The following is a 25,486-nucleotide window of genomic DNA, read 5'->3' as shown; positions in this document are numbered from 1 at the left end:
TGCTCTTTATTCTTCCCTACCATCCAGTGTCAAGGAAACATCTCCTTGCTGCTGCCCAGATCTCTCCTCTACCCTTGAAATTATCAAATAAAAAAATAAACATTAATTTGATACTTTCCCAAAAAGAAAATGGCCTTGTTTACATTCTACTAGTAAGCAGCTGCAACAGCTGGATCGGATCTTAGGCTTCCCGGTGAGATGGGTAGGCCTGGAAAACAAACTGCACCAGAGAGAGGTGGGGGGGGGGGTGTTGTCTCTCAGCTTGCTTTTTGCTAAAAGGGAGTCTGCTGCAAAGAATTTTAATACCGGGGTAATGGCTGACAGCTGCACCCATGGCCCTGGTAAATCACTTCAAAACCACAACATATATATACGTATTGTGGTCTTGATGTGCTCTTAAATTGTCAGCTATATTGTGCTCACATTGAGCAAAATTTCCAACTTTTCTCAGCAGCAGTTGTGCAAAGCAGTTTGAAACGCACAATAATTTTTATCCTCCTTTAAAGTGGTAGCAAACTCAATTTTTGTTTACTTTTACCCACAGGTAAGCTTTTAATAAAGCTTACCTGTAGGTAAAAAATACCACCTAAATCTGCACCGTTTAGGAGATGTTTTAGTGAGTGGCAGCCAGTAACATCACCTGCGCATGCGCTCTGAAGGAATGGCATACCCGTGCTGTTCATTCAGAGCTGTGTGCCGCACCTTTAGCTCCCACACATGCACAGGAGTGACATCATTGCGGTATTGGCCATTCAAGTGGCCGGAGCCCGGGAACTCGGAATGAAAACCGGGCGAAGATGGAAGCCTCTGCAGTGGTGACAGCGCATCGCTGGAGGGCTTCATTCTCAGGTAAGTCTTTCATAATGTGCTAGACAGCTACTTTATATGTTTTTAATTATGGCAATTAAGCCCTCATTTCCTCATTTCCCTTTTACCTTGACACAGGAACAAACAGAGCTTGTCTGGAGTATAAAAGATGAACTGAAGAAAGTTTGCAGCACCAACGATTTGAAAGAGCTTCTTATAGCCAACAAACAGCAGGTGCCATCTGGAGAAACCAATGTAAGTACTGGATAACTATTTTGAATTTATAGTGCATTTCTACATTTGCAGCCACTTTGGGACAATGCCTTTTTTGTATTTGTAAAGCCCTGTACACACAATGAGAATGTTGGATGAATGATTGTCCATTTTTTGTTTTGTTTTTTGCGCATGCTAGTCTCATATCAAAAGTGAAGAGGTTACTAAAGTTACGAAAATTCTTGTATGACCAAAAGAAAATTCGGAAATGATCTAATGTATTTGTATTGTATTTACTGTTTAAATGAAAATCGTACAATCTGGTATTGTACAAAAAAAATAATTTTGTGCTTCTCCCTTCAAATAATTTCAAACTATCATACAATCACTTTGAAAACGGTATATTTCGGACGATTTTCTGATCATGTGTACTAGGCTTTACCTGTACCCATTCACAAACCATTGCTGCTTGACTAATTCTTGCTGAAAAATCTTAGCATTCTTTTGTTTCATTGTAAAGTTAAGGATGGGGCTGTGGACAGTTATATTAACCATAATTATCCCTGTCTCTTCTGGCAGATCTTATCAGTTGTAAACCAGATTAGAACACTGGCTTTCCTAGCTAAAGTTGGCAATACATGGATCCAAATTTTGTCTGGTTCAGCAGGGACTGCTATAGCCTTCCCACCGTTACAATAAAAAGGCTCAGCAGGGAGGATTCCCCCATCCACCTCGAGTGCATGGAAGGGGGAATCGAGTCAGGTGTGATTGTCTAGGCCGGGTGCCGGCAACCCGCGGCTCCGGAGCCGCATGCGGCTCTTTTTCACCTTTCCTGCGGCTCCGGAGCACACTGCCCACCAGGTGACAGGCAATAGGGTCGGCAAGCCGCGGCTCTTTTAATGCAGATCTTCTGTGTGCCGGGCGCCCGCTGGCAAACATTGGCTGTCAGGATGTAGGCGGGGCAGCCCGGATGTAGGCGGGGCAGCGTGACGAACTCCTCTCCTCTCACAGTCCGCCCTGAAGACCAGAACGGCGCGGGAACCCAGCGAGAGGAACGCGCGGAGCAAAGGTAAGTGAATTCACACAATATGGGGAATGAATTACTATGGGGGATGAATTACTATGGGGGATGAATTACTATGGGGGATGAATTACTATAGGGGGGATGAATTACTATAGGGGGGATGAATTACTATGGGGGATGAATTACTATGGGGGATGAATTACTATATGGGAGATGAATTACTATGGGGGATGAATTACTATATGGGGGATGAATTACTATGGGGGATGAATTACTATAGGGGGGATGAATTACTATAGGGGGGATGAATTACTATAGGGGGGATGAATTACTATAGGGGGGATGAATTACTATATGGGGGATGAATTACTATAGGGGGGATGAATTACTATATGGGGGATGAATTACTATGGGGGATGAATTACTATAGGGGGGATGAATTACTATAGGGGGGATGAATTACTATAGGGGGGATGAATTACTATAGGGGGGATGAATTACTCTATGGGGGATGAATTACTCTATGGGGGATGAATTACTCTATGGGGGATGAATTACTCTATGGGGGGATGAATTACTATAGGGGGGGATGAATTACTATAAGGGGGATGAATTACTATATGAGGGATGAATTACTATATGGGGGATGAATTACTATATGGGGGATGAATTACTATATGGGGGATGAATTACTATATGGGGGATGAATTACTATATGGGGGATGAATTACTATATGGGGGATGAATTACTATATGGGGGATGTATTTTCAGTTTTAAAAATGTTTCTCTCAAAATAAATTTCAATCGTGGTTTTGGCGAGATTTGGCTCAGTCGAAAAAAAAGGTTGCCCACCACTGACCTAAGGCTATGATTGTGATTATGACGATACACTGTGGCCCTGATTAACCCTTTGCTTACTGGGCCCTTAAACCCCCTTCATGACCAGAGAGTTTTTTGCAATATATGCAGTGTCGGATTTGTTTTAAATGTTGCAATGGTTTTGCGGCTCCCAGTCTTTTTTTCCCTCTCGGAAACGGGTCCAAGTGGCTCTTTATGTCTTAAAGGTTGCAGACCCCTGGTCTAGGCAATCGTAGCAGAAGTGGGTGTGGGTACTTGTCAAATTCGGGTACCCCCACTATTTGATTATCTAGGATGTCTGTTATCAGAAAATATATAATGTTGGGGTTTTAAATCTTCAGGCCTAAAATAGATTGTAAGCTTTATCGAGCAGGGCTCTCTGTTTCCTCTTGTATCAAATTGTATTGTAACTCTGTCTACCTTCATTTTGTAAAGCGCTGCGCAAACTGTTGCCGCTATATAGATCCTGTATAATAATAAAATGATTTTTAAATTGTCTGCAAAAAATTGCCCTGACAGTAAAACCATTGAATGCTGGAAGACTGAGGACATCTAGTGGCAGAAAGGAATTTACTCATCCAAGGGGACCTTTTACACCTAGGGGTGTTTTACAAACTTCTATAGTTGTGTATTGCTATTCATATGAAAGGGAAATGTTGCAAAACACCCATGAGCATAATCTAAGGTTTTAATAACTGCTTTATAGTTTCTAAAGTTTTGAATTTTGTTCTCAAAGACTAACTTTCCTATTTTCTTTGCTGTAGATCCTGGACAGAGTATCTGATGGCATGGCTTTTGGTGCTCTTCTTCCTTGCGAGGAATGTCAGGGACAGTTTGTGTTCAAAACTGACGCTTATTACTGTACAGGGGACATCAGTGCCTGGACCAAATGTGTTGCTAAAACACAAATCCCCAATAGAAAGGATTGGGTTATTCCAAAGGTAAGAGGGGAGAAATTGACTCCTTATTTAGCTATAATTTTATAGATATCTTATTTTGGTTTTCACTTTGTGTTAATCCAGGAGTTCCATGAAGTTCCATATTTGAAAAAGTTCAAGTTTAAGAGGCAGGACAGAGCCTTCCCTCCCTCTGTAGCTCCAACAGCTGTCGCCGCTCCAGTTTCTGCTAAGCCGGTAGTTAAAGCAGAAGCAGTTCCCGAAGGTAAAGCATTGAGTTCTCCTGGGGCTTTTTTTTTATTTGCAAGATTCCCGTCCCTTCATCTACAGCTCTGTTCTTCTCCACCTTTTGGATGTTTCTGCCCATCTTCTTGGCCTTCCACTCTCTATAATTTGTCTCTTAGAACAGGAATAGCGGAGAACTTTTTCAGCATGGATGTTTGTTCCAGTGTCAGCTAAATGTTACCTTTATTTCAATTTCCTATCAATTCTGTTTGTGACTACAGGGCAGAAATCAAAGGGAAAGCTCTCTATACTTCTAGGTGCAGTAACACCTAGCAACCATTCCCAAATAACTGCTGAACTAGCACAGAATTCTGACTGCTTGCTATAGGTGCACTTAAAGCATTACAGTATCTCACAGAAGTGAGTACACCCCGCACATTTTTGTATATATTTTATTCTATCTTTTCATGTGACAACACTGAAGAAATTACACTTTGCTACAATGTAAAGTAGTGAGTGTACAGCTTGTATAACAGTGTAAATTTGCTGTCCCCTCAAAATAACTCAACACACAGCCATTAATGTCTAAACCGCTGGCAATAAAAGTGAGTACACCACTAAGGGAAAATGTCCAAATTGGGCCCAGTTAGCCATTTTCCCTCCTTGGTGTCATGTGACTCGTTAGTGTTACAAAGTCTCAGGTGTGAATGGGGAGCAGGTGTGTTAAATGTTGGTGTTATCACTCTCAATCTCTCATACTGGTCACTGGAAGTCCAACATGGCACCTCATGGCAAAGAACTCTCTGAAGATCTGAAAAAAAGAATTGTTGATCTACATAAAGATGGCCTAGGCTATAAGAAGATTACCAAGACCCTGAAACTGAGCTGCAGCACGGTGGCCTAGACCATACAGCGGTTTAACAGGACAGGTTCCACTCAGAACAGGCCTCGCCATGGTTGGTCAAAGAAGTTGAATGCACATGCTCAGCATCATATCCAGAGGTTGTCTTTGGGAAATAGATGTATGAGTGCTGCCAGCATTGCTGCAGAGGTTGAAGGGGGGGTCAGCCTGTCAATGCTCAGACCATACGACGCAAACTGCATCAAATTGGCCTAAAGATGATGCACAAGAAAGCCTGCAAGCAGTTTGCTGAAGACAAGCAGACTAAGGACATGGATTACTGGAACCAGTCCTTAAGACCAAAATAAACGTATTTGGTTCAGATGGGGTCAAGCGTGTGGTGGCAACCAGGTGAAGAGTACAAAGACAAGTGTGTCTTGCCTACAGACAAGCATGGTGGTGGGAGTGTCATGGTTTGGGGCTGCATGAGTGCTGCCAGCACTGGGGAGTTACAGTTCATTGAGGGAACCATGAATGCCAACATGTACTGTGACATACTGAAGCAGAGCATGATCCCCTCCCTTCGGAGACTGGGCTGCAGGGCAGTATTCCAACATGATAACAACCCCAAACACACCTCCAAGACGATTACTGCCTTGCTAAAGAAGCTGAGGGTAAAGGTGATGGACTGGACAAGCATGTCTCCAGACCTAAGCCCTATTGAGCATCTGTGGGGCATCCTCAAATGGAAGGTGGAGGGAGTACAAGGTCTCGAACATCCACCAGCTGCGTGATGTCATCATGGAGGAGTGGAAGAGGACTCCAGTGGCAACCTGTGAAGCTCTGGTGAACTCCATGTCCAAGAGGGTTAAGGCAGTGCTGGAAAACAATGGTGACCACACAAAATATCGACACTTTGGGCCCAATTTGGACATTTTCACTTAGGGGTGTACTCAATTTTGTTGCCAACGGTTTACACATTAATGGCTGTGTGTTGAGTTATTTTGAGGGGACAGCACATTTACACTGTTATACAAGCTGTACGCTCACTACTTTACATTGTAGCAAAGTGTCATTTCTTCAGTGTTGTCACATAAAAAGATAGAATAAAATATTTACAAAAATGTGAGGGGTGTACTCACGTCTGTGAGATACTGTACATCCACAATCGTGCAATGCACACCTACATATGTGTGTAATCCAACCAATAGCCCATGCAGATCACAATAAAACCTTTTCAGTAATCACATCCCATTGATGACATCAGGTTTTGGAAATCAACAGCAAAGGCTTTCCGGTCAGAGGAGATCTGATTGGCTAATCTTTATCATGAATACAGTCCGTAGGTTTGATTTACCAATCACATGCCTCATAGGTGGTATTTGGTTTGCCTTACATATTTTTTTATTGTACTAATTGTTCAGCACTGTGATAGGTTGTGCTAAACATTACATTAGACTTTTCCATGCACACTGTGTGCACAATTATTAGGCAGTTGTATTTTTGAGGATTAATTTCAATATTGAACAATGACAGTGCTCTAGGTCAATCCAAAATGTTAATAAACCTCAAACCTGAATATTTAATATAAGTGAGGTTCTGGCTTTCTTAGAAGAATATCTGTGTGCATAATTATTGGGGGAACTATTAATGTGCAGAAATATTATGCAACTAAATGAAAAGCGAAAATTGTCCCATCTCACTTTATTTTCATCTGTTAAAGTGAGAATAATTTCTGACATTTCCAAAAACAAAGCAAAAAAACTTCAGTGACCAATATAGCCTCCCTTATTTTTAATAACAGAGATAAGCCTTCCATTCATGGAGTCTGGCAGACAGCAATCACAGCCTCCCAGACACGGTGCAGAGAGATGTACTGCTTTCCTTCACCGTTAAGAAGGGTCCACAAGTTCTCAATAGGATTTAGGTCAGATGAGGAAGGGGGCCATATCATTATGCTTTCATCTTTAAGGCCTTTACTGGCTAGCTATGCAGAGGAGTACTTTGATGCATGCAATGGAGCATTGTCCTGCATAAATATCATGATCTTCTTGAAAGATGCAAACTCTTTCCTGTACCACTGCTTGAAGAAAGCATCTTCTAAAAACTGGCTATAGGTTTGGGATTTTATTTGGGTGTCCATTTTCAACCCGAAAAGGCCCAACTAGCTCATCTTTAATAATACCAGCCCAGACCAGTACCCAACCTCCAGCTTGCCAGCATCTGAGTCAAAGTGGAGGTCTGTGCCCGTTACTGATCCAGCCACGGGCCCATCTATCTGGTCCATCAAGAAGTCACTCTCATCTTATCAGTCCACAAAGCCTTTGAAAGATCTGTCTTCAGATATTTCTTGGCCCAGTCTTGATGTTTCAACTTATGTGTCTTGTTCAGTGTTGGTCGGGTTTCAGCCTTCCTTACCTTGGCAATGTCTCTGAGCACTGAGCACCTTGTACTTCTGGGCACTCCAGGTAGGTTGTAGTTCTGGAATATGACAACACTGTAAGATAATGGGTTTCTGGTAGCTTCCCGTTTTAATTCTTCTCAAGTCTTTTGGCAATTTTGTGTCTTTTTTTTTTTTCTTTTTTTTTTCCCTCTAACACGTTTCCTGCGATCCTGTTCACTGTTTACAGCAAAATGTTTGGTTCTATACTCACGCCCTAATATCTTACCAATTTCAAGAGTGCTGCATCCCTCTGAAAGACTTTACAATGTTTGACTTTTCAGAGTCAGTTAAATCTCTTTTGTGGCCCATTTTGCTTGAGGAAAAGAAGCTGCCTAATAATTATGCACACCTTGATATAGGGTGTTGATCTCCTTAAGCCACACCCTCCCTCATTGCACAAATACGCGTTTTCTGATATGCTTAAATCCAATAAGCATTCAAGTTTATACAGCTTGGAGTTGGACAATATGCATAAAAATTATGATTTGGTCAAATACTCACTTGCCTAATAATTCACACAGTGTATATACACACTTTTTAAACTTCGACTTCAATTTCAAATAATTGAGTGTAAATCCCTTACTGTTTAGGAATGTATTCTGCTTAGTTGTACAATATGAAAATGAAACCTTTTTGCTACCAACGTATGTCATAGGTTGGCAGCAGCGGGGTATTACTCTCATGTGGAATGAAATGAAAACGAGAAGCGCACCAACCTTGCGCATTACCTCAGTAACCAAAATTTATTAATTGTAAAAAATATACTCACAAACAGCGAATAAAATCAGGCATGTAAGTCCTCACAGGGACTTGAAGCTAACATGAGTCCCATCAGGGGAGTAGGTGTTCAGTACAGCTGACGCGTTTCGAAGGGGGTCCCTTCTTCCTCAGAGCTAACTGAACTGTGAGTGCTCTCTCCTATATATACTCCTGGACTGAACCTAGGCCCTCCCCACTGGGTTGGGCAGTCTCAGGTTAGTAGGAGGGGCCAAGATATCGTCAACAGACAATCACTATTTGTAATGCCATCAGAGAGAAATGATATAGACAAACGTAAAATATAAGATATAAAATATAATATATATATAAATTATAAGATAAATGTAAACTATATCTTGGCCCCTCCTACTAACCTGAGACTGCCCAACCCAGTGAGGAGGGCCTAGGTTCAGTCCAGGAGTACATATAGGAGAGAGCACTCACAGTTCAGTTAGCTCTGAGGAAGAAGGGACCCCCTTCGAAACGCATCAGCTGTACTGAACACCTACTCCCCTGATGGGACTCATGTTAGCTTCAAGTCCCTGTGAGGACTTACATGCCTGATTTTATTCGCTGTTTGTGAGTATATTTTTTACAATTAATACATTTTGGTTACTGAGGTAATGCGCAAGGTTGGTGCGCTTCTCATTTTCATTTCATTCTGCAGTGTTGATTGAGCTTCCCCAGCCTTGTTTTGGAGCCGCACAGCCCTTTATGCATTGGTGGACGATCCCTCCAGGCCTGGTTCCATCTGTTCGCCACCTGTCTGAGCCCTAGAGCGCAGGAGAATTCGTTTTTGTATTACTCACATGTATATGCATGTAAATATAAGTTGACTGTCAGGTGGAAGCAAGCAAGCGGGTTGTGCAGCTGCTGGATTGCTTCCATGGACCCCAGTAATGTAGTCACCACTTCTCTCCTATTGGTCCCCTATATTATAGAAATAGAGGACAAAAGCGTTTAAAAAAAAAAAAAAGAATTAGTCGCACCATAGCACTTAAACACCCCCTCCCCAAACATTTTGAGCCTGCCCCAGTGTACAAGCGCACACAAATGTAAACATGCATCTGGGGTGCCTACATGCACAAGCGTTGGTTACACAACACGTTCCATATCACCATGCACACTGAAGTGAGTAAAAATGATTTATCAAATGTGTGCAAAAAGCTCTCAAACATGGATCTGGTAGCTCATAGTTTTCTGAATCAAAGGTCTTGCAAGAAACCATTCAGATAATAGATTCCATTATCTATGCATCACTGGAGAGCATGGCTGCTGGAATCTGATTGCTGATGACCGTAATGGGGAGTTTTCCCTTTCCGTGTTCATATAAAAACTCTCTTTTCTCATGTTTTTGCTAATTGTGAAATTACCTTCCTATTAGGCAAGCCACTGACAAATATGTCCGTTATGATTCTTGGCAAACTGTCCAAAAACAAAGATGATGTGAAGACGATCATTGAAGAACTAGGTGGAAAAACAACTGGATCTGCCAACAAAGCCACAGTGTGCGTCAGCACCCAAAGTAAGAGTCTCCATGTCTTGCATGTTCTTTATGGTTTGTTCTGTATGGTCTATGGTCTGTATTCTGCAAATTGTGTTTGGAAAATGCAAGTTGCTAGTTTCTAATGTTCCAGGTCACAAATGCTCTTTTGGCCGACTGGGAACAAAGTCCCACAGACAACACAAAATCTTGTGAATGGCATTCCCTCAAAATTGGAAGCTTATAGTTGCAAGGAAGCAGGGCAGCTTCTTGGGTTTTAGAATGTGATGTTCAGGTGTCCACTCACTTTTGGCCATATAGTGTAAAAAATACAAAGTTGGCTGCAAGCTTTTCTTAATTTATTAAAAGTTTCATGCTTGACTATTGGAATATCATAAACTGTATCTGTTTTATTTGTTGGGTAATGGCATACCTATGGGGTTTAAGTCCTATCAATAGAAGTTTGGGTTTGGTTTTCTTCCTCTTGAAGAGTTATTCTGCTGTGCTAGAGAGAGCCTTTTCAGCTTTGTGTAGATTTTTTTAAGCGGTAGACCCCTGGACATTTTGATCTACCTATAGTTAGTTTCTCTTTTTAGGTTTTTATTATTTCTTCTTGTTTTCTTTTTATATTAAATTTTACCACAGGTATATTAGTTGGAAAAGACCCAGCTTTTCCTTCACACTGGCAATTTTGCGCAAAGTGCCATTGTTTTGGTCACATGGCATTGGGCTTATAAAATGTGGTCAGTTTAGATGCAAATAGCAGAGATGTTCTTTGATATTGACCATACATTTACTTTGCACATTCACAGAGGAGGTGGAGAAGATGAGTAAGAAAATGGAAGAAGTGAAAGCAGCCAACATTCGGGTGTTGAGTGAGGACTTCCTGAATGAACTGAAGTCTGGAAAGAGCTTCCAGGACCTGCTTGCCCAGCATGGCATCTCTACTTGGGGTGCAGAAATAAAACAGGAGGCAGTACAGGAGCCCCAGGCAAAATCAAAATCAGGACTTGGGAAAAGTACTGGCAAAGTAAAAGAGGACCAGGGTAAGTGCCTTGTGCCTGGGTATGGCAGTTTTTGTTTTTTTGGTTTTTTTTTTACACAAACCAAATATATGACTTAACTTTAATACTGTACTGTTTGCATATCACATAGTACAAAGAGGGGGGTGGGGGACTGTCTCGCACTCAGCTCCTTCAATGTCCTGTGACATGCAGGAACTGATCATGGACCAAGCTGTTTAGCTTAACTGCAGTGTAATCTTCAGAAATATCCTAGATCTCTGGGCTGTTTTGGCAGGTATACAAGCAAAGAAAGACGTTGGACTGCAGTCCATGGACTTTATGAGATCCTCATACTTTTACTTTAAAAAAAAAAAAAATCCAATCTTCTTTTTTTTCTGCACATATTAAAATTTAATTAAAATGCAACTCAAAGTGGCATCTTGCACCCTTATGCTGATTAGGGTGGTGGTCACACACAATATATAGAAAAACTGTTTGTTTCCTAATCACATAAGTATAATTGTTGTCTGGTTAGTATACATAGCAAAGGGTGGTACCATCCATACAGACAGAGCGCAACATGTTTCGTGTTGTTTTACTTCTTCGGGAGCAGAAGATGAACAGATTTTATGGCTACCTAGAGAATAAAACACAAAGCAGCTTCGATAGTACATAATAAGATATAATTTGAAAATAGAGGTGTGTATATATTCAGAGGAGAACATAATAATGTCACTTCACTTACCTGCAAAGCCAGCAGAAGGAGTTAATTGATAATACGCCACAAGGATCAGCCCAGGACCTCACCAACTGCAATCGTACATTCAAAATACAGAGGATAGGAAGACAACAAAAATCCAGTCTAGAAAAGACAAAATAATTAATAGCTCAAAACCCAACATCAACCACAGGGATATATGAGCAGCCTTAAGCAGCAACATACCTGTCCTAATTAGGTAAAAATGCTCCTCATAATAAGTACCATTAAAGGTGTTCCCAGAACTCAAGACATAGATTACGAAATGCCCAAGACTGGAAATAAACAAAGGGGGGGGGGGGGGGGTCTTTTTTCAATTGAATAAGGATAAACTGACATCCATTAAAAGACCCCAGTAATCAACCTTTCTCATCACCAAAGTAGATTTCTTACCATTCATCTAGTAGTGATCCATGATAATCCCACAAGATAGATATTAAATTACAGGACAGACCGCCACAGAAATCTAGAACTACAACAAAACACACAAAACAATGAAGGAATAACGTTTTTGGCAGGTAGTGGTGCCTAGATCATAGGACAGCAATTCCTTCACAAGTCTATCCACCCACAAGCCAACTTTTTTTTGTTTTTTTTTTTGTTTCAGGGAGCAGCAAGTCTGAGAAAAAGATGAAGTTAACTGTTAAAGGTGGAGCAGCTGTTGATCCAGACTCAGGTGAGTAACCTAGAAAAAAGTTAAAATTCAAATTTTCAGACCCACAATGCCCAATAATATGGCAAAAACAGATGTTTAAAATTATTTTTATTTAGCTTTGTGTTTCATTAGTATTTCATGAGCTTGGAGATTTGGCCCTCCTAGATTGCTGTCCTGAACCTCTTGCAGACCACCCATAGAAATTTTACTGTGGGTGGATGGCATGTATAGGCATAATAACGTACCTGTAGGTCGGGAGCTACACATGCACACTAGCGCGCCTCCCTCCCGCGAACGCTGTGAGTTGCCGAAGTATCGTGATGGATTTCCATTCATGAACAGCTTGCATACGGTTGTGATCTGTGATTGGCCCACAGCAATCACATGGTACCTCGCTACTTGTACCATGTGATTTGTAGTAGCCAATCACAGACCGCAACCATAAGCAAAGCTATTCATGAACGTTAACCCATTTATGACTGCTAAAGTTAGTGAAAGTGTTTTTTAAAAAAAAGTTGAAAGAATTGAATACATTTTTTTTTTTTTTTTTCTTCACACGGTCACCAGTTAGTGTCCCTGATCACTGCTACATCAATCATATGATGACACTGTACTGCACTGGTGACAGTATGTAATCAGAATTGATCAAATATACACTATATTGCCAAAAGTATTGGGACACCCCTCCAAATCATTGGATTCAGATGTTCCAATCACCTCCATGGCCACAAGTGTATAAAATCAAGCACCTAGGCATGCAGACTGCTTCTACAAACATTTGTGAAAGAATGGGTCGCTCTCAGGAGCTCAGTGAATTCAAGCGTGGTACCGTGATAGGTTACCACCTCTGCAATAAGTCCATCCGTGAAATTTCCTTGTTACTAAATATTCCACGGTCAACTGTTTTATTATAACAAAGTGGAAGCAACTGGGAACAGTAACTCGGCCACAAAGTGGTAGGCCACGTAAAATGACAGAGGGGGGTGCTGACATGCTGAAGTGCGCAGAAGTCACCAACTGTCTGCAGAGTCAATCGCTAAAGACCTCCAAATTTCATGTGGCCTTCAGATTAGCACAACAGTGCGTAGAGAGCTTCATGGAATGGGTTTCCATGGCCGAGCAGCTGCATCCAAGCCTTACGTCACCAAGTGCAATGCAAAGCAATGCGTCGGATGCAGTGGTGTAATGTACGCCGCCACTGGACTCTAGAGCAGTGGAGATGTGTTCTCTGGAGTGACAAATCACGCTTCTCTGTCTGGCAATCCAATGAACGTGTCTGGGTTTGGCGGTTACCAGGAGAACGGTACTTACCTGACTGCACTGTACCAAGTGTAAATTTGGTGGAGGGGGGATTATGGTGTGGGGTTTTTTTCTTCAGGTGGTTGGGCTTGGCCCCTTAGTTCCAGTGAAGGGAAATCTTAAGGTGTCGGCATACCAAGACATTTTGGACAATTTCATGCTCCCATCTTTGTGGGAACAGTTTGGGGATGGCCCCTTCCTGTTCCAACATGATTGAGCACTGGTGCACAAAGCAAGGTTCATAAAGACATGGATGAGCGAGTTTGGGGTGGAGGAAATTGACTGGCCTGCACAGTGTTGACCTGAACCCGATAGAACACCTTTGGGATGATTTACAGCGGAGGCTGCAAGCCAGGCCTTCTCGTCTGACATCAGTGCCTGACCTCACAAATGCGCTTCTGGAAGAATGGACAAACATTCCCATAGACACTCCTAAACCTTGTGGACGGCCTTCCTAGAAGAGTTGAAGCTGTTATAACTGCAAAGGGACAACTCAATATTGAACCCTACGGACTAAGACTGGGATGCCATTAAAGTTCATGTGCGTGCGAAGGCAGGCACCCCAAAACTTTTGGCAATATAGTGTGTATACCCTAGTTTGTAGACTCTAACTTTCACACAGTCCAAATAATATACACATATTTTGGGTTATTTTTACCAAAGAAATGTAGCAGAATACATTGGCCAAAATTTCTGAAAAAAGATTATTTGCAAAGTTTTATAAGCATAAAAAATCGTGGCTATTTTTCCCCAAAATTTTCAGTATTTTTTCGTTTAGCAAATAACCCAGTGGTGAATAAATACCACCAAAAGAGAGCTATTTGTGTTAAAAATTATATAAATTTAATTTGAGTATAGTGTTGCATGACCACGCAATTGCCAGTAAAATTAGCACAGTGCTAATAAAATGCCCTGGCCATGAAGGGGGTAAAACCTTCTGGAGGTCAAGTGGTTAAAATGACCCTGGTTTGGCCTAAAAGGTACCCAAGCAAACAGTACCACTGAAGTCCAGGCACATTTTAATGTCTTCAGGTGCTTGATTTTATTTTCTTCTGTGTTCTTGTGGGACCCCCTTGGATCTGAATCCCTTGCTGTGTGCAAGACCCAGTCCCAGTTATGCCCCACCCCCTTCTGACACTTAGCCCTGCTACCCCAGTATTTCAGCTATCAAATGGCAGAGCCTTTCTTGGCTTTAAAGGGTCTTCCATTTGACATGACATACAGAATGAAGCTATGTGCTGGAGTAGATCATCTTGTGAGCTTGAATAGAAATTTAAGGCTGTATAAAGATAGTGCCCAGTATTCAAGTGGGCTTTACTAGGGCAGGCCGTTTTGAAGAGTAAAGCAGGAACTGCATGTTATATAGATAATTTATTTTCCTCATGTTTAAAGTAATTTGCTTAGTGTTTTGATTTGTGCTTGTTTTTTGAAACCTAAAGGTAGTCCCGCAGTACCGTATTAACACCTTGAGAGGCTCCCTGCTTCCCTTGGCGTGTGCTAGTTAGTCATAGTTGATATACCTCATAGGTCACACCTCTCACTTTTAAGCTCTTGGGTGATATTTTAATTATAGCACCAAAACACAGAGGGACATGCAATGCAAGTGTGAAAACCAAACCAGTCATCTCAGAGATTAAGCTGTTGATTATATCCACAGTGACCATTATAATGTCACATCTGTGGGAATACTATTCATTTTGCAAAACAATCAGATTTAAATCAGCAGTGATTTTAGGTAGTCTGCATACTTCTGCTGACATCCATGTTGTGTTCCTCACTTTGCTTTTTTACCAGTTACAGTTTAAGCTCTAATGTAACATTATTACGGTAGATCAGAGCCTGCAGGCAGTATTGTGGATAAGCAATTTGCACTCTAGCCTTGCAGCTCTGAGTTCAATTATACTTGATAGTATACTGTAGTAGTATAATAGTTTGTGAACTCTATAACTTTCCTACAAACAAAAAAATACATCCTAATTTGGGTTATTTTCACCAAAGACATGTAGCAGAATACATCTCGGCCTAAATTTTATGAAGAACAATTATTTGCGAACTTTTATAACAGAACTAAAGAAAACCGTGTTTTTGTTTTTTTTTTTTTTTTTCTGTCTTTTTTTTGTTAATTTAGCAAAACATAAAAACCCCAGCGGTGATTAAATACCACCAAAAGAAAGCTCTAGTTGTGTGAATAAAATGATAAAATGTTTGTTTGGGTACAATGTTGTATGACCGCGCAATTGTCATTGAAATTGTGAGAGCGCTGAAACCTGAAAATGGCCGGGGCAGGAAGGGGGTAAAAGTGCCCGGCGTGGAAATGGTTCATCATTACGAGAAAATCAAAAAGAGCCGCCTAGCGGAGGATGGTTTCGATCCAACAACCTCTGGGCCAGCTCTGGGAAAGCTTCCCTGGCACTCAAGGTGAGGATGCCAAAGTGCGCCCCTCCCCCATGCTCCTTCATTCAGGAAAACAAAAAGGGAACCAGGGAACAAATACCATAAGCGCTCGCTTACACCCTGAGCCCCCGGTCACATCAAAACCAATTTGAAAATTGGGTGACCTGCTGACACCAACGTCTATGCAAATCGCACCAAAAGCACTGCTGCGTGCACTACTTTAGAGGTCGGCGCGGCTTCGACAAAGTCGGAACCACACCGGTACGACCGCTGTAATAGCGGACAATAGGGTGCGACTTGGCATACAATTTTGCAAGTCGCATGCCAAGTTGCACCTGACGTGACCGGGGTGTAAGGGGCATGCCAGCGTGTGCGTTCTCATAGCGCACCTATAGGACAGACCACTCGTTTCAATAGGCTTCCCTAGGTGTATGGATTGTGCAGGAAGCATTTTTTAAAACCACAGAAATGCATAAATAAATCAAAGTGAGTTGAAAATAATATAGCAAAAAAACAAAACCAATGTACCTCGGACACGGCCGATGACAGATCTGAGTACCGGCCCCGTTGCTGGTACCATGTGACCTGCTGTGACCAATCACAGCAGGTCACATGACGGTTGTACACCATGGATGGCTTCATTCATGCCATCCATTGTCTACTAGTGTCTAGCTGTGAATCGTCACAGCGAATCACATGCACGTGTCATGTGATTAGCCGTGGCCAAATCACAGCTAAGCACAAAAAAAAAAAACCCTGAATGAATCGGTCATTCAGGTAAATGCTTGCTTATAGCAAAGTAAGTCTTTGCTATAAGCAAATTGTGTAAATAAAAAAAAAAAAACAAATACTGATCACTTCTCCAAAGTAGTAAATGTATGGTAACATTATACTACTTTGGCCATAGTGAAATATGAAAAAAAAAATCTTTAAGAAAAAGAAAAAAATGTAATAAAAATGAACAATAATAAAAAAATATTTAAAACTTTTTTTATATATATATTTTTTTCCATACTGTCACCAGTCAGTGTCCCTGATCACCGCCATGCCAGTTATATGATGACGCTGTACTGCACTGGTGACAGTATGTAAAAGCAAAATAGTGCTTACACACTGAGCCCCTCCACACCTTGTAAAAGTGCCCGGCATGGAAAAATTACGAGAAAATCAAAAAGAGCCGCCTAGCGGAGGATAGTTTCCATCCAACGACCTCTGGGCCAGCTCTGGGAAAGCTCCCCTGGCACTCAAGGTGAGGGTGCCAAAGTGCGCCCCTCCCCCGAGCTCCTTCATTCGGGAAAACAAAAAGGGAACCAGGGAACAAATACCATAAGCGCTCGCTTACACCCTGAGCCCCCGGTCACATCAAAACCAATTTGAAAATTGGGTGACCTGCTGACACCAACGTCTATGCAAATCGCACCAAAAGCACTGCTGCGTGCACTACTTTAGAGGTCGGCGCGGCTTCGACAAAGTCAGAACCGCATCGATACGACCGCTGTTATAGCGGACAATAGGGTGCGACTTGGCATACAATTTTGCAAGTTGCACCTGACGTGACCGGGGTGTAAGGGGCATGCCAGCGTGTGCGTTCTCATAGCGCACCTATAGGACAGACCACTCATTTCAATAGGCTTCCCTAGGTGTATGGATCGTGCAGGCACCATTTTTTAAAACCACAGAAATGCATAAATAAATCAAAGTGAGTTGAAAATAATATAGCAAAAAAACAAAACCAATGTACCTCGGACACGGCCGATGACAGATCTGAGTACCGGCCCCGTTGCTGGTACCATGTGACCTGCTGTGACCAATCACAGCAGGTCACATGACGGTTGTACACCATGGATGGCTTCATTCATGCCATCCATTGTCTACTAGTGTCTAGCTGTGAATCGTCACAGCGAATCACATGCACGTGTCATGTGATTAGCCTTGGCCAAATCACAGCTAAGCACAAAAAAAAAACCCTGAATGAATCTGTCATTCAGGTAAATGCTTGCTTATAGCAAAGTAAGTCTTTGCTATAAGCAAATTGTGTAAATAAAATACTGATCACTTCCCCAAAGTAGTAAATGTATGGTAACATTATACTACTTTGGCCATAGTGAAATATGAAAAAAAAAATCTTTAAGAAAAAGAAAAAAATGTAATAAAAAATGAACAATAATAAAAAAAATATTTAAAACTTTATATATATATATATATATATATATATATATATATATATATATATATATATATTTTTTTTTTTTTTTTTTTTTTTTTTCCATACTGTCACCAGTCAGTGTCCCTGATCACCGCCATGCCAGTTATATGATGACGCTGTACTGCACTGGTGACAGTATGTAAAAACAAAATAGTGCTTACACACTGAGCCCCTCCACACCTTGGACTCTACTCTTGTCTATATGCTGTTTTTTTTTTGTTTCCAAAAAAATGTTTATTGTGAAATACAGATTGACATAATAAGCTAAGATAAACATGAAATGTGAGAAAGACAATTAGCAACACACACATCCAGTCAAGAGTGCATGAAAACAAGTACAATTACAAAAACAAAGCAGTGTGGGGTAACTAAACCACGACACGGTAGTGCCTGAAATACATTAGAACGCTTATAATGAAACTCGTTAGGCCATGAGGCCCCAGACCTCCTCTGGTAACGTCACAAAGTGTGGATCTGCAGCAGGGAGAAGAACACAAACAACGTCTAAGCCAGAGTCAGTGCTATAAGTTGAAAGTGGTGGAGGCGTCTGAGCGCGGGTGTGAGAATGTGTGATCAAGTATACTGCTAGTATGAAAGGGGAGGTGATTCTGTCATCATAGCTAATTGTCCTTTGGGTAGTTGACCAATGCATGCAGAGGTTAGTCAGAAATGAAGAAAAGAAGCCTTAGAGCGGAGAAAAACAAAAAAAAAGAGGGGGGGAGAGTAAGAGAGAGAAGAACAAAACAAAAGAAAAACAAAACGGGGGGGGGGGGGGGAAGGAGCAGCACAGGGGGTGGGCAAATGAGAATCCATATGGTGATACATTCGCAAAACCTACAAAATTCCAGCCTGTCATCAGAATCGGTCGGTTGGGGGAGGAGGACAAACAGGGGTAATCTGCCCTCATAGAGTCAAGCAAGAGAGAGTAGCGCCCTCAGGGGGTCCAATTGAATTCAGACCGACTGGTCCATAAGAGATCGGTAAACAGGAGTAGTCAGAAAATGTGTCCAACAGGCCCATACGTGAGAAAATGTCGTGGGGGTATCGTGTGCAGTTGCAATCAACTCCTCCATATCCGCTATTTTTCCCACTCGGGTGAGCCAATCACGTATAGAGGGAGGACGGGTGGAGCCCCACAGAACAGGAATACAAAGTCTGGCCGCATTGACCATATGCATGGCCAGGGATTTGAAGTATTGTCCCCTGGGAAGGGGAGAGTGGTGAAGGAGAAATTGAGCTGGGGAAAGAACTAAGGGCAAGGTAGTTACGGACACCACAAGCCGATGAACCTCTCGCCAAAACGGTTGAAGAGCCGGACAGGACCACCAGATGTGGAGAAACGAACCAGCAGAAGTTCCGCATCTCCAACAGCTGTTGGGAAAGGAAGGATTGAAACGATGAATCCTCAAAGGGGTGTGATACCATCTAGAGGCTATTTTGTAGCTGTTTTCCTGGGTCGAGACATTAAGGGAGCATTTATGAGAGTGCTGAAAGATTAAATCCCAGTCGGAGTCTGATAGGTTAGTGTCTAAATCTCTATTCCAGGCCCGACAAGAGGGAAGAGAGTTGTATGTCCTGTTTTCCAGTAAGAGGGGGTAGATCTCTGAAATCAAATGTTTACATGGTTCTGCTTTAGCGCAAATAGACTCGAACAGGGTAAGAGGGCGGGACCAGTTCTGAATGGGTTTATGTGATAGCAGGTAGTGTCTAATTTGGAGGTATGCCCAAAAGGGGAATTCGCGGATATCCAGACTCGTAAGTAATTCTTGAAGTGTTTTCAACTTGCCGTTGTGGATGAAGTGTTTCGCCAAGACCTGTTTATATGGCCAGTGTTTAGATAAAAAAATCTTGGTGCATCCTGGGAGGGAAATCAGGGTTAAGGCGGATAGATGTTAAGGGGTTGTATATGCTGTTTTATATGTTGTGCTTTGGTTAGTGTGGCTTTCCTGAGTGTTTTGATTTCCTGTTCAAAACATGGTAGTCTAACCCTAGTCTGAATTTCCTGCTGAAGAAAACAGAGCATAGAGTAGCACTCTTTACCACAACTGTACTAGACTTGAAATGGAACAATTTTTATGCCATGGAAATTTTAATAACTTGATACAAATATGTAAATATGGATGTATATCTGATTGCTTTTAGGACTTGAGAATTCATGTCATGTGTTGGAGAAAAGTAGCAAGATCTTCAGTGCCACTCTGGGCCTGGTGGATATATCCCGAGGGACAAACTCTTATTATAAACTGCAGTTGATAGAACATGACAGAGATGCCAGGTCTGTATCTAATAATGAATTCATATTGGTTACAATGGATAATTGCTATTGGAAGAGAGGTTAATGAGGAGATTAGAGTGATTTTTTTTTTTTTTTTTTATACTTGTGTTTGGAATATAGATGATTTATAAGTAGGTGAAGTCTAGATGTGAAAATTCAGAGACAGGTTGTAGTAGAAGGAGCTCCTGCCATCACCTAAATGGAATAAGAAAAAGGAAAAAAACTGCATGGAAAAGTCTTTTAATTCCCTCTGGCTGCCCATGCCACATATCTCAATTGTATTGAAAAGAGACCATTGCTTTGAAGAATCTTATGTGAGTGCCACATATCTGGTCCCCCTCTTAAAGCCCTGGTTTAATCTGCCTGCGCCTACATCCCTACAAAACAGCAGTAATGAGGGCTGGCAAATCAACCCAAAGCATGTGGGGGACAAGATAAAAAAAAAAAAATCCAATTTTTTTTTTTTTTTTTAGGAGGGAAGAATCTTGCAAAGAGTGGCTAATAGTAGGTTGTCAATTCTGTAATATAGTAATAATGGCGGGGGGGACGAGGGTTGTTGTTCGGATACCAAATAAGCTGGGCTCCAGAGCCGTTTTTTCTGCTAAGGATTTGTATTTTTCATTCTGTTTGCACTGTTTTGAGTGACAGCCTAGTCAGAATGGTGACCTGGTTTTTGTTCTGATACAGTTATGCATTTCATCTTGGTTGCCTCCCCATCCCCAGTCTGGGATTTTACAGGAAAGTAGTAGTAGCAGAATGATGAGGCCATTAATATCCTCTTTCCTGGTGCCAGCATGTTCGTTTTCCATGCTTGTGCATGCTGCACATCTAATTGACTCGTGTTGCCCCTTCCTTTCCCAGTCTAAAGCTGGCCAGTTTTTTTTCTTTTTTTTTCATGAAACTGAGTAGTTTTTTCATTATTTGCTTTCTGAAAGCGGGATCCAGTGACAAGTTTTTAGACTTGTCTGTTAGAAAGAAGTTGATCTAGTCTTCAACTTCGATGAACAGGGACGGTCGCGCATTGATCTAAATTCGCCTGATCCATGCTGAACTGGCCAAATTTTGTCTGTTGTCAGCCTTAGTTCTCCTGTACATAGAGGATAAGATTCTAAGTCAGGTGCACAAGTCACATTCAGAAATACATTTCATTTGTTTTCTCTAACGTATGTAAACATATTAACCTGTTGCATCTCTGCTTTATAGTACAAAGCACGTAATGTCTTTTATATATGTACTTTTTATTTCTTTCATAGATGTATGGATTAACCCTGTATTATGTTAATTTCGCAGGTACTGGGTCTTCCGGTCCTGGGGCCGCGTCGGAACAGTTATAGGCAGTAACAAACTAGAAGAAATGTCTTCTAAAGAGGAAGCCGTTGACCATTTCCTTAGTCTGTATCAAGAGAAAACTGGAAATGCCTGGCACTCTACCAACTTCACCAAACACCCCAATAAGTTCTATCCACTGGAGATAGACTATGGCCAAGTAAGTGTTTGAAGTTGCATAACAGTAGACGTGATTAATTACTTGATCAAAGCAACACACCAGCAAGTCTAAAGACCTAGATGTGAAGATTTATGAATCAAGGGGCAGCAGCACGGTCTTATGTCCAAACCACTTCACTATTTATAAAGCTTACAGCTTTAAAGTGGTTGTACATGCTCAAGGGTTCCTACCTTCATACAATAAAAATCCTTCTCCATGCAGCTCCCCCCTAATACTCACCTAAGCCCCTTCTTGATCCTGCAATGTGCACCGGAGTCTCGCTGAGACAAAATCAGAAGCCATTGGCTTCTACTGTCAATCACAGCCAGTGAGCTAATGAGAAGAGAGAGGGGGCGGGCCGTGCCACAACTCTGTGTGAATGGATACACGGAGTAGCAGGTACCTCCATAGAAAGCTGATTGCCGTCTTTAGGCCCCTTTCACAGGAGCGGACCGATGGAGTCTGTTTTTCAGGTGGACCCGATTGGTCCCGATTGGTGTCAGCGGACACGCACCGCCATCTGATCCTGTACGCCAAAAACAGACTGATGGGGATCTGTTCCCCATCCGTCCAGCAGATCGGATTGGATGACAATCGGGTGGAAACAGGCAGGTGGTCCGTTTCCATCCAACTGTCCCATTGAAATCAGCGGGCAGTGTCTGTGTGCGAACAAAGACCTGTCATCCGCCTGCTCAGCGAGTATCAGCGGAGAGATCTTCCGATGAACAGGCAGATCACCCTCACGGATCCGCCCTGTCTGAAAGGGGCCTTAGAATCAATTAACAATGCAGAATAGAGTAGTGTAAACATTGCAATGTCCAGAATATTTAAGTATCTGAAAGGGATGAACCGAAATATCAGCCAAAAACCGTGTTATCGGCATTCTGCCGATAGGAAAAAAGGTGCCAATAATGGCCTCCGCAAATGCGCAGTTTTACAGTAATTTTAATGCGTTTTGCCATGATTTTACCAGGTTTGCTTTTTTCATAGGTCATGTAATTTTAAAAAAAAAAAGCATGTGTGCATTTTTTATGGGTTTTTAATGCTTTTCAGGCCTGGCTCACACCAATGCATTTTGCGTTTTTGCACACACATTTTTTACATGTTTGATGTTTTGCGTTTACTGAATTTTTTTTTTTGGCTAACTTGTTGCTGGGCAAATTAAAAACACATAAAAAACGCAACACGTGCATTTATACGGTTTTAATGCACTTCAGTCCTGGTTCACACCAATGCAGATTGTTTTGTGCGTTTTTTGCATGCAGATTTTTTAACACTTTTTTGGTGCGTTTTTGTTTCCTCCCAACTTGTTGCTGTGCAGATTCAAAATGCATCAAAAAGGCAACGTGTTTTACATGCTTTTTTTTTTTAATGTGTTCTAAATGCATTTCACACCAGTGCACTTTGCGGGTTGCCCATTTCGCAGTGCTTTTTCAGTGCATTTTGCATTTTTGCACACACACTTTTGAATGAGTTTTTTTTGGCCACTTTGTTGCTGGGCAGATTAAACATGCAAAACCTGTATTTTGATCCATTTTGAATGCATTTCCGGCCTGCAGTTTGCGTTTTGTCCATATTTGCACATACATTTTTGCCGTGTTTTTTAAGCATTTTGCTAATGAAAGCAAAAAATGGGGCAAACCCGAATGACATGCGTTTTCTGCAGCATTTCCTTTGAAGTCTATTGAACCAAAAATGCAACATTTTGCGTTTTAAAAAGTCCAAAAACACAGCAGCTCAAAAAATTATAGATGTGAACCAGGACTCAATGGGAAGGTCCCTTGTTTTTTTTTTTTTTTTCCTTCTCACCAATAATGCAGCAAGGAGGATTTATAACACCGCAAGGGAAGAACAACAGACCAGTGTGAAGACGCACATTGAACTTAAAGGGATACATGTTTCTTGAGCTTTTCTTGTGCCTTTTTTTAATGCAAAAGCGCTGTAAGAACTACTCGGTGTGGAAGCAGCCTATTGGTCAAAAAGATGCTGAAAACAAATTCATATTCATGATATTAATTAAAAAGTCGAATATGATACAATTCTATATTAAAAAAAAAATTACTTTTTTAAATCTGTCTGTTTTTGTTTTCAGCCAGATGCATCCTGAATTTTCGATTTCTGTCCAAGAATTTTCATTTCGGTGCACCACTAGTATCTGATCTGCTCCTTAAATAGAGTCTTCGCTGCTTAGTTGCCAAGATTCTTTTCCCTTCTTTAAATGAGGGGTGCTTTACCTAGAAAGATGTCCTTGTATTACTAATTATTTGGGGCGTAGCATACTTTATTAGTAAGTGGAAACCACCTTTCAGCAGTCTATTGACTTTGTTTATAAAACTGTATATTTCATGAATTTTCATTTAGAGAGAGACCGCCCTCTATAGTACATTGCTGCAGAAATATTTTCTATAGATAGTCAGATCTGCTGCATGTTTGACTAATTAAACAATACGCTAACAATTGTTTAACCCCCTTCTACCCAAAATCTGCATAAACGTGCTCCTTAGTACAGTGTCTGTACTGGAGATACTTTATTAAATGTCATCCTTTAAACAGCTATCATAGCTGCCAAACCTAGCTGTCGCTGTCAGTCTTCACTTATGATTGGGAACTGTTCAGAATGGTTCAAATCATGTGATCATGATGACGTCGCAATTATAAGTAAGCTGGCAGAGGCCATTGTAATCTATAGGTGGCACTGTTTTAGGCCTCATGCACACGGCGTTTTAAACACACTCCTCCTCTTGGCTGCAGCATTTTTGTCAGAAAAAAATGCCTGATGCTTGTAAAGGTGTCAATCGTGTTTACAAGCTTTTAGGCACGTTTACAGGCGTCATGCGCTTGGGCGTTAATTTCATTGGCCAGAATAATAATGTATTCTGGCCATTGGAATGAATGAACGCTCAAGTGCTATAAACGCACCTAGCGTTAACACGCATTTAGACGCATCAAGCATTTTTTCTGCCAAAACACTGCTGCTCCTGGACGCACTGGCAGTGGGGTTTTGCTACAGCTCTTAAAAGCCCCTGTCATTAAAAGCTTCTAAAAGTCTGTGCGCATGGACACCTAGGATAATATGAAGGGGTGTTTGGAATATTTACATACACAAACACACCCTTAAATCAATTAAATGTAAAGATATTTAAGCAAGATAATTATCGTATAGTAAAGTTAACTGACTCATACTGAGGAGGCTAACTTTTGGTCTGGACATGTAGACTCCAGTGACCTATGGGCATGAAAACATCAAACCAATAGTCTGAAAACTATCCATAATACAGTACGTAGTAAGATCACGAACACGAAATTGAGTTGATTTGTGTTGTTAATCGGCAGTTTCTTCATCCCTTTTTTTGTCTGTCAGGAGGAGGATGTGGTGAAAAAGCTATCGGCTGGAGCTGGAACAAAGTCCAAACTTGCAAAACCGGTGCAAGAACTCATAAAGATGATATTTGATGTGGAGAGCATGAAGAAAGCTATGGTGGAGTTTGAGGTAGGTTCTGTTTATCCATAAGGTGTAGTTTGTTTGCGTGAAAGAAAAAAAAATGCCATCAGTTTAGCATTGCAAGGATTTTTGCAGATCCTTTTTCAGTTCACTAAGTATTGGTATAGGTGTTAATTGTTACCCTAATGACAGCAACTTATTTGCTGAATATATCCGGATCTTAACTTCTCAATCCCCAGTAGCATATTACAGTAGCTTAGTGCTGATAAATTTGTGTACTGAATTAGTATAGCTAACCACTTGTCCACTAGCATGCTTTATAAACTGTTAGAGCTAGCAAAGGTTTTTAGGTACCTGCCAGCTGTTGTAGCAGCCAGGACTGTGTTTACTACTGTCAAGTTGGCTTTCTATTGGAAGA

General features: G+C 41.4%; 1 protein-coding gene across 1 annotated transcript in view; it reads left to right on the top strand.

Moving 5' to 3' along the window:
- PARP1 (poly(ADP-ribose) polymerase 1) overlaps window positions 1-25,486 on the top strand; it is a 78,089-nt gene that overhangs the window by 36,858 nt on the left and 15,745 nt on the right. Inside the window, exons 6-14 of the mRNA XM_089685098.1 lie at window positions 946-1,062; window positions 3,668-3,844; window positions 3,926-4,064; window positions 9,452-9,592; window positions 10,363-10,596; window positions 11,919-11,987; window positions 20,008-20,140; window positions 21,431-21,626; window positions 24,988-25,116. Coding sequence (XP_089541224.1) covers window positions 946-1,062; window positions 3,668-3,844; window positions 3,926-4,064; window positions 9,452-9,592; window positions 10,363-10,596; window positions 11,919-11,987; window positions 20,008-20,140; window positions 21,431-21,626; window positions 24,988-25,116 — 1,335 coding nt within the window. The remainder of the gene's footprint in view (window positions 1-945; window positions 1,063-3,667; window positions 3,845-3,925; window positions 4,065-9,451; window positions 9,593-10,362; window positions 10,597-11,918; window positions 11,988-20,007; window positions 20,141-21,430; window positions 21,627-24,987; window positions 25,117-25,486) is intronic.

The sequence above is a fragment of the Staurois parvus genome, unplaced genomic scaffold (assembly GCF_062004578.1).
Source record: "Staurois parvus isolate SC_StPar_1 unplaced genomic scaffold, SC_StPar_1.0 ptg000362l, whole genome shotgun sequence".
In the NCBI taxonomy this organism is placed as follows: Eukaryota; Metazoa; Chordata; class Amphibia; order Anura; family Ranidae; genus Staurois; species Staurois parvus.
This window is presented reverse-complemented; position numbering and strand designations above follow the sequence as displayed.